The sequence below is a fragment of the Geospiza fortis genome, unplaced genomic scaffold (assembly GCF_000277835.1).
Source record: "Geospiza fortis unplaced genomic scaffold, GeoFor_1.0 scaffold12, whole genome shotgun sequence".
In the NCBI taxonomy this organism is placed as follows: Eukaryota; Metazoa; Chordata; class Aves; order Passeriformes; family Thraupidae; genus Geospiza; species Geospiza fortis.
The window spans coordinates 194,048-204,497 of NW_005054323.1; the positions used below are offsets into that span (position 1 = coordinate 194,048).

At 36.6% G+C, this 10,450-nt stretch overlaps 1 protein-coding gene across 1 annotated transcript in view; it reads right to left on the reverse strand.

The window, feature by feature from the left end:
• Positions 1-295: 295 nt before the first annotated feature.
• NTRK2 (neurotrophic receptor tyrosine kinase 2) overlaps positions 296-10,450 on the reverse strand; it is a 179,091-nt gene continuing 168,936 nt past the window's right edge. Inside the window, exons 15-16 of the mRNA XM_014306955.2 lie at positions 6,408-6,566; positions 296-5,630 (exon numbers count right to left, since the gene is read on the reverse strand). Coding sequence (XP_014162430.1) covers positions 5,445-5,630; positions 6,408-6,566 — 345 coding nt within the window. The 3' untranslated portion in view covers positions 296-5,444. The remainder of the gene's footprint in view (positions 5,631-6,407; positions 6,567-10,450) is intronic.

Here is a 10,450-nt window from a genome sequence, read left to right on the forward strand (position 1 = left end):
CTGCCAGCTGCCCAAATGAACAAGAATTCAAATAGGACCTTCCTTTGGATACTGAAGACCAAAAAAAAGGTGACTACCATTAAGATGGCCATTCTTTAGTCCTATTAATTTTGGTCAACTCTTCTATGAACTATGAGTTCAGCAACCTGATTTTGCTTCACAGTTTTAGAGTGCAAACTTGCCATGCTTCTAAGCATACCAAATGTTTCCTTAATTTCATCCTAAAAATAATAGAGGTAAACAAAGGCATTCAAACAACAGAAAACAACACACAACACCACATAAAACTTTTACTGTTTTAAAGTAATAATTTTATCTTTCTTTTGGATGACATTGTTTATTGTAAGACATCATTTTTTATTAAATACACTGTAATACAAGAGACTTTCCATGTCATGTTGAGAGAAGCTGGTCACATGATTCACGAACAAAACTTTTAACACTGATACCTAGGCATCACTTTGAAATCAGCCAAGATGCAATGAAAGTTTTAAAGCAATGACTACTTGTAACAAACTGCAAAACAAGAACCACTAAATATTTCCACAGAGACATCACATTAAATAAAATTTTTAAAAAAAGGAAAAAAAAGAAAGGAGAAAGATACCTCTACACACCAGGTCACAATTTGGTGACAATATAGAGATTTATGTTTGTATGTAGATATCTTCCTCTTTACCTAAAGTGACAAACGGAGTGATATTTAGAATATATACACATAAAGTATAGGTGGAGAGAAGGGCTGGGACAAATATTTCATAATTAATTGATTCTCTCTCTATTGGTGATCCAATTAAACATAAATGTTAAATTAAATTATTTGTATATAAAACATTCTTAGGTGCTTTTCTACAAGTTACAGAAAGATACACATAAGCTGCAAGAATTAGGCCTCTGGATAGATTTGATTTATTCTGTTTTTTCATATATTTCAATCAATGGCCTCACTTACTAGCAGCTTCCATAATCTTTGCTCAAATATTCAGTATTTATAAAACATCAGCTAGTCATCACTCAGAACCTTCTACAAGCAAACAAAAAATCCCCACAGATCTTGTGCAGAATGCATAGACGGAAAAATAACACACCCATCATTTCCCATTTCTTCTCCTGAGACATATGTTTGAAAGATGGCAAAATAGTCACTTGGTTGCTATTGTGAATTTCACAGTGTTTTCCCTGCAACATGTAGACATTTTTCTTTTTTGCTTCATATTTGTGATGAACAACACATCCCCCCACCCTGCCCAAACAAAGGTGTTTTAACTAAGGCTCTAAAGGACCTCTTATTCAAAGAAGCAGTGGTTTATTCCAGCCCTCACAAAAGGAACATACAACTTCCTGTGCTACCGAAACCTTCACCTCTCTTTAGCAATCCCAACCCAACTTCCTCTCCAGGCCCTCCCTTCTCCCCTCCCCCACATTTTATAGCAGTATTGGAAATTCAGTTACTGCAACAACCCAAATGTGGACTAGTTCTAGCACATATACATTATACCTTAGTCATTTGGGTTATTTAACTTCTTTTCAAAGTATTTTGTAAAAGTCTGCATCAACCACAATCTCTTATAAAGGTGAGGAGGGTACAGACAGAAAGAAAAATAGAGGGAAAGAAAGAAATAAAAGAGAAGGAAAGAAGGAGGAAAGACAGGAAAAGAGAAAGAAGGAAAGAAAATGATAAAAAATAGCAAGGATAAAAAAAAAAACAAGATCAAAAATGAGCAGTTACTTATTAACCTGTAGACAATATATAGATATTTTGTTTTACAGGTCAAAATGAATGCAGTCCTTTAGAAAGTGTACACTCCATCAGGCATCATGGGATGCTGTTGCTTTACAAGTGTCTTTCTCCATGGTCAGTTGTGAGTTCTGCAGATCTATTGAGAGTGAAGGACAGAGTGCGACGAATGCTACTATTATTACTCCTGAATGTCAATGTTCTTGTTCTCCAAGTCATGTTGCAGTGTGAATAATCCAGCTCGTTCTTGGAATTATTTAGCTACTGCAGGCAAGTACAAAATGCTAATGGAGCTGCACATTGTGCTAGAACAATAAAACAACAGGAGCACAAACCCAGAAAAGACAGTAAAACAAACTCTGTTTTCTGAGCTTGGAAGCTTATCTGTTAATTTCATTGTGAGAAATCAACAAGTGAGACGGGAATGGAAGAAATGTTTTTATGCAATCATCTGGGGAAGAAAAGTGCTGTTGTAAATCTCTGGCATTCTAGCACTGCCTCTGCTGCACACCAGTTAGAAAGTTGAATCTTACAAATATAGAAAAAGAAATATCAAAAGAAAAAATTTGGTTACTCAGCAGACGTTATCAATTTATTAATAGCACTCTAATAATAATTTGTAATAACAGAGGTGTATGTAAATTTATACATATACACACAGCCCATACATAATGTGCATGCATGTCTGCACATATATAAGTAAAATACAACAGACATAGGCATACATGTATATGCTATGTGTGTGTATATATATATGCGCCATATGCAAACACACATATATTATATATATATTTATTTATGGTCAGTTCATAGCACAGAAAGTCCTATGTCCAGAAAGACTTTTTAAATGAGCCTGATTGTCATAATTACTTAGTGTACACGATTTACCTGACAGTGCAAGCATGATGAATATGCACATATACTCACCCTTCACTGTGATTTGAACATATTTCTTCCTCTTCTCTGCTCACTCTGCTACACTTAGCCATCTTTTCACGAACAAATGCAAACTATGTATAGCTACAGTTTACAGCTTTTCTACTGTGATTATACATTTTATGCACTATCAAGAACACTAACGATATAGGTCAAGGTTATAAGTGGTGGCTCTGTAGAACATTTGGTCTTTTAGAAATTTAACAAACTGCTATGTTATTGCACAATGCATTTTAATACTATTTATTCTCTGAAATGACTCTAAAAGTCTCACTAGTAAACCAAAAAGAAGATGCCACTAAGCACATTTTCAGGGTCTTGTGGTTATTTTTGGTATACATTCTTTCAGCGCTTGCAAAACACACCTGCTTGCTTTTGGGCTGGAGATTCTTTTACAGTAAAAGCATCATCTTAGATGCCTTTTTCTGAGAGGAAACTAAGACAGAATATACAGATAGAAACTTAGCAGCCTCCTCCACCAACTGCACCCTCTTCCCACTGCACAGTAAGAGGACTTTGATATCTTTCTTTTCCACCACTGTTATTTTGAAGATCAATTTCAAATTCCTTTAAAATATAACATTCATATTCTCAAGAGAATGGGTTTCACTGGATGCTCAGTCTTTTTCTAGATTTCTGTGAGAACTTCCAAGACAGTCTAGATAAAATCTTAAGGCCCATTTTGTAGGAATCTTCCTCTGGCTTTTTATGTGTTTCCAGTTCAGTAGTAGTTAAGAAATAACATCTAGTTTATTAAAGAAATACTGAGTATGGCTTTATAGTTATACTGTCATGTTTATTTGTAATGCTGCCTTTTCAATGACATTGAGAAGGGTAAAACTTCATCAGTGTCCAGTGAACTGTTTTCTTCTGAAAATGTTCAGAATTTTTATAAGCTAGCTCTAAAAGCTTCTGAAGGAAAAACTTTAAGTGCCTCAATAAATAATACATGCGAGCAAATTATATATTAAATGTGCTATGGGAACACTTACAAAAATAAAATGCTTAATTTATTAAATAAAATATCCCCAACACGAAGATGGACTATTTTGATCTGGCTCATATCAATAAGAAATAATAAAAAGAGAAAATGGAAAGAAAGATCACTTTTTTGCAATAACGCCCCCTCACAGAGGGAGGCAGAAGTCTTGAGGAATAGGTAAGGTAGGTTTTCATTTGTAAGAATTCATATTAAAAATAATCCTAGCTCTAAATTTCAAATTGTCAACTTCTAGTTTGAAAAACAACATGTATGCTCATGCAGCGGTCATCAACACAGTGGCCATGCAAATGTTGTACACATACAATGCCAATCCAACAAAAATAAATTATTTAATAAAGTGTTTATGTTGGTTATGACAGCAATAGTACCAATACAAAAATGACGCTGAGGTCAGAATCTTTGCACTCTGAATAGCAAGCCATAACCACAGAGTAAATTTTTTTTTTCTAGAGATCTTTATCCCCTGCTATGTCTCAAACATAACCAGTGATCTCCGTGCTTTAGATTATTCATGTTATATCAGCCTATAATATCTATAACATTGTAAAGGCATTTTAACATGGCTAATGTCCTCCATTAGCCCCTTCTAATGAAATATAGGTTATATCATTATGAGTTTGCTATGTCTACTAGGGTGTACTACGAGATGAGTGATTGTTTCTGCACAAAGGGCATTAATCGACAAAGACCATGCACAGTTTTGCTTGCACGGTTAAAAAAAGAAAAAAGAAAGGATTGAGGAAGGAAGGAATATGCTGCTGGACAAGCACAGCTTAAGATACACCTGCCTCAGCATTTATAGTTTGTCCTATCAAAATCCTTAGTTCCAACATGTAATCTTGAAATTAATATTGTATGTAACTAAATCTAGCTTCAGCCTTTACTAAAAAAGACTAGCTGGAGAACATTTTTACACCAGTGGCATGACAATATCCTACCAGAAGACAAAAAAAGGGCATGTGTTTACTTTATCATGTTGTAACACAATTGCGTGCAGTGCAGGCAGCATCTTATTTTGTTTTACTTGATTCTGGCAATGAATGGTCCTGGCAAAGCACCTCCTTAAACAATTCCTTAAGTCCTCAGAAAGACTTTTCAGGGAAATGGCTAGACCCCTTCTTGTCTTCCATCAAATAACTTCAGTGTTTTCATGTAGGGTTGGATGCCGCCTGATTTCCCAAGGTCCTCCAGATAGTGTGTCACACAAGAGTGTCTTCTTTCTATCTGGCTTTGTCTCTGCAAAGAACATTCTTCATGTAGATAACACCAGTCTTCTTTTTCACAGGCTGAAGCAAAAAAAATGAGGTGAATCCATAGAAACTCCCAGTAGCTATACAGCAGAAATCACAAAGTTTTAGTCAAATATATTTTTCCCTTTTTTTCATCCACATCAAAGGCATGAATACAACAAGGCATTGTTAGTTGTGGTGGGCAAACTGAAGAGTCTGCTGATATAACAGATTGGATTTTTAAGGCCTTTGTCTATGCAGAGTTACAATAATGCAGAAGCCAAATTGATTAGAAAGACAGGAGAGAAGGAAAAAAAAAAGATAGAAACTGAGAGAAAGAGAGAAGATATGTCTTGGTAATGTCTAAAAAGTCAATACTGTGTCTACAGATGGAGAAGCACACATTGCTTGCCCTTTGAAAGCTTCTCCGTAACTTTGTCATTAATACTGTCAAAGTTAAGAACACATTTTTAATGTAGTTCAGCGGCAGTTGAACACATTCATTCCCGCAGCCCAGAAGAAGAAATGCTAGGAGACTTTAGCCTAAAATATCCAAGTAGACTGGAGATGCCTTGGCCAAGTTCTGAAGGAGGGAGTGGATTTCTTTGATGTTAAGCCTCATGTGAGGCTCCCGTTGCCAACAGCCCAGCATCAAGTCATACACTTCCTTTGGGCATGTGCGAGGTCGCTGCAGGACTCGGCCCTGAGTGATGCACTCAATCACCTATGAGAAATCACAAGCAAAGGATCAGCTGTGCCAGCTAAATAGAGTTCACCCATGGAAGAGTTAACTTGAACCACAGCAGCCTCACTGGTGGCTGCCATGCAGCCATCTCTGGAAAGGACTGCTTTTATAGGCAGATGTATGAGCAGCAGTATATGATCTAGAAAACTCACTGTAATGTAAGTGGTCAAAGAGCAATAACTTCACTCATGTTAAGTTTACCCACACTGACCACCCCACACATAAGGAAATTGGAGCTGGGTAGAGACTACCCAACTGCCACCTCAGAGGGAGGATAAATTTTCAACCTCCTCATAGAGCATCAATGCCTCTCCTTCTGCAAACATATGAATATCACTGTGGCTAATCTCTGGAAGGGGGATACTTGTGACTGCCTAGAAATCAAGAGATATCTTGATTACTTCAATATAATCTGTCCATGGTTAAGGACAACCACTCTGAAACAGTACCATGTATGATACATCTGTTCAGGAGATAGCTAAGGTCCTTTTCATTGTTTCATGGTCTACCCAGAGCAGACTTTATGCTATGCAAAGGAAAAAATTAAATTCAACTGCTCTAGTTCTGCTTGAACACCTTCCATCCACTCAAGGGAGAAAAAGATGAAAAAGAAGAAATTCAAGCATATGGTTCATGACAACACAATAACATTGACCTTTAAGAAATAAATTTGTTGCTATCTTTTTTCCAGAGAAGCCACACCAATACTTAGCATAACAGCTTTCCCAATTCAATTTGAGAATATATTACACACACCTCATTGTTTGAGAGCTGATACCATGGCTGTTTGCCATAAGTAAAGATTTCCCATAATACAACTCCCAGGCTCCAGACATCACTTTCTGTGGTGAACTTCCTGTACATTATACTCTCTGGAGGCATCCAACGAATGGGCAGCATGGTGTGACCCCCAACCTGAGAAAAAAAAATAAGAGTTAGAAATAGTTTCTTCAGACCCTCACAAGGCAGTCTGATGACATTAAACATGGAGAATCCATGGTTTCTTTTTTTTTTCAATCTGGAATATTCACTTAGAGGAACTTTGAAGAACGGCAGATTCATGGTTCCAACTCCTCTCCCCCAGCAACAATCAGTACCACACAATATGTTCCTCAACAAAAATCTCAAAATATGTTGTTTCCTGTGTGAACTAATCTTTAATGTTTACTTGGCACACCCTACCTAAGGAACAGGGAAGTCTATATTACACTACCGGCCAACTTTGAATTAGGCCAGTTTCACTCTCTATTTTTAACACTCAAGAAACTAAAAAAGATTCATTAAATGAAATCTGGAAACACGATTCTCTTAGAAACTCTGCAACATCAACTGAAATACATGAAGACAACATGGTCTGACTGTAGGAAATGGTAGGATTGGATTTGTATGGTTGAATATCCTAATTTTTACTGAATTAAAGCTATTTTCTGAATAAATGCTATTTTCTCTTGTTAAGTTCCACAGTTAATATATCAAATTATTTTATTCCATGTTAACTACCCTGTCCATTAAAAAAAAAAAAAAAAACAAAACACACCAGTCCTTTGAATATATTCCCTTGATAATAAACAACTTGTAAGATACAGGTTCCTACCTCAAATGAACTCCTGTTGAATGGGACCTTCACTGAATTAATGCCTTTCTGAGAGCTTTCAGAACATTTTTAACTTTCCCCAGAAAATTAAACTTCCTTAGACTTAATTTCCGAACCTTATTCTAAATTTTTTGAAGTTTTTTATTTCCAGGTTCTAAATAATTTATTGTAACTGGCATGTCCTATTCTGGTTGGATCACATCAATAAAGAAATCTATTTAAGTAATTTTTAAGCAGTGTAACTGCTGAGATAGTGTGATATGGATACACAGATATGCTAGTTACTTTTGTACCATGAGAGCTGAGAACATTTCCAAGGAAGATTAAAAAAAAAAAAAGAAAGCTTTTTCAAGGACATCTTATTCTCGATTAACTCATTCTCCTTTCTGAAAATATATTTAGTTATGAAACCACATTTACACTTTCAGGATTCTGTCAATTCAAAATATAATTTCTCCTTTGCCATGTAACATTTGTTATAAATAATGACCTTCTTGTTCTTATGTTCAAACAGCAAATGGAAGAAAAACCCAACAGTCAGGGTTAACATAATCTCTACATCACACGTGATATCCATTACCAGTTATGGTATTGCTGCACTAACACTGAATTGTCAACAATTGCTTCTGACTCCATGCAGGTCGCTATGCACAGGTGTCCAAGCCATCTAAAAAGGGACCCAGTTCCTGTGCACTGCACTGATAGAGAATGGATACACATTTTTAAGTGCTTTTTCCAATTGGCCCATTTGTCTCTTTGTTAACAGTTTATCTCTCTGGCTCTGTGCTTTGGTATTTCTCATCAACTTTGATTGAGAGGCCCCTCAATTATGTGGGGAGTTTGAACACACTAACATGCTGAGATGCAACCAAACACTCAGTTTCCCACCTTATCATAACCTAAAATGACATGACAACCAAACGCTTCCAAACCACCACCAATTTTAAGCCAGTCTTGAGAAGTATTTAATTAGAGAGACAAAAAAGTTAGTTCTTTAGAAAGCAGCCACATACACCCATTCAAAAGGCAAGTGCCATGAAAAGATGGTTAGTGATGAGAACGTTTTGGTCTCATTAAATATTAAAAAGGCTCTTACATCTGCTCATCATATAACCTCTGCTACTGGTTTTGTTCAGCAATTTCTTTGACTCATTCCTTCAAAAATTAATGAAAGCCATAGACAATAAAATATGTGACCTTACTTTTTTTTTGGTCACATCTTAAATCAAGAGATTTTGAAAAGCAATTTTAAAAAATCCCCAACAACTCTTCAAATCTTCTTATGTTTTTTCACTACAGATCCAGTCTATTTTTCGTAGGATTCTATGCTGAGTTTTTAATGCCACTCAAGAAAATGAAGGACAATCTCCTCTAGGCTAACATCACCTCTGATCTGTAACATGTGTAGCTTTCTCTCTCAGCAGTCATAGCAAGACTGCCTTGTTAGTATTGACACCAAGAATTCAGTTTACAGGTAAACACAAGGCACAGGGCTCATTGGCGCTCTTCCCAGGTATCATCTTGCCTGGAGCTATGTCCATTTATGTCCCTGAAGGCACAAGAGTTCACTGGACAGAGGACTTGACCAGTACTGGGAAGTCCTGCGGTCTCTCCATCTCTATCATTCATGTTACTTCAAACACCTCAATATCTTTATGAAGATAGAATTTATTGCCTTTCAAGGTATCAACAAAAGTATATACAGAGTGTCTTCTTGACAGATGGCACTGCAATGAAGACAAGACCTCTGCAACACTGATCATCTATGGCACACTGTGCATCTACCCATGGTCTTAGAGCACCTTGCACTTTAGTTCAGTTCCACTGAAACCACAAGTATGGGCCAAAGGCATTTCTTCAAAATGCATGTTTCCTTCTCTATTAAAAGTCAGTGGTTACTGAATCAACACTCCCTCAGTTCAGAAAAGCATTAAGGGCTCTGCTAGTTGTATGCCTAAAGTGAAGCACATACTTCAGAGCTTTTTGAACTGAAGCCTAGGACTTGACACAACTGTTTGCAGGGTGTCCGAAACAAATTGTGCCTGTTGAGAGCTTCTTTTGATTTTTATCTTAAGAGTCCAAGTGCCCAAGGGTTGTGCCATAGCAGCAGTGAAGAGAGGTGGGGTGCCTTTTTGCTGTTGTTGCCGTACTCTCAACAAGGCTAGGAGTTTTTTTTCCAAGAGGAACCAGTGAATGAGAACATTACTTCGCTGACCAAAGTTTAAAGGTTCTGAGTACTTCAAAGAGATGCCTTCAGCATGTCCTTTAATAAGAAATGCAGGTTATTACAAAGCTCTCAGATATCACCAGTATTCTGTAGTGTAAAGTCCATACCACACACACTGTAATTTCAGTGCTGCTTGATACACATACATTTCAAATGGTTTTGTGCTGAACAGGCTACAGTTATGCCTAAATAAAGCCTTAATATTCAGTCTAGCTAACGTTATGACAGGATTAAAAGCATTAGAGTTTTAACTTAATATGCTATCTCTTTAAAATTCATAATGTAGCTGTATGACCATTTTATGTATACAAATTAGAGTAGGTTTTCTTGATACTTACCTGAAAGCAGCTGTATTATCACCATAATACCATACAATATCATGTTTTATTTAGAACTGTGCTTCTACAGAAATACAGACTTAAGAACTTCCAAATGCCAATTTATGAAAGTACACCCTAGCCCAGCTATAGCCTTTCGCTATATTCTAGCTAGCTTTTACTAGCTGCTTTTACTAGCTATACTGGGTTGGAAAACCTGGTGAATTAGCCTCTGCAACATGCAAACAATCCACAGGGAGGAGACTGCTATGCCCAATCAGTGAGCTGTCATGTTCTCCAAAGAAGCTCTTCGAAGGAAAAACTACCACAATGTCCCATGTATGAAATGTTGCACTTCCCACTACACAATGTCATTAACACTTGTCACCACTTTAAGCAACCATCTTTTCAATTAATTTAACACTTTAAAAGGTGCGAGAGAAGCTGGCCTTGAACATTGTTTTAATCTATTTGCAAACATTAATCTTCTAGGCCTGCTATAGGAGGACAATGTCTTAGTCTTGAAGCAGGGCCTCTAATTTTATAGTTTAAGTTCTTCCAATTAAAAATATATCTGTCTATACCCTGAAATGTTCACTATTCAAACTTCATGGCACCGTTGCCATAGAAATCCAAGGCCTTGTGTCTGATGATTGTGAGA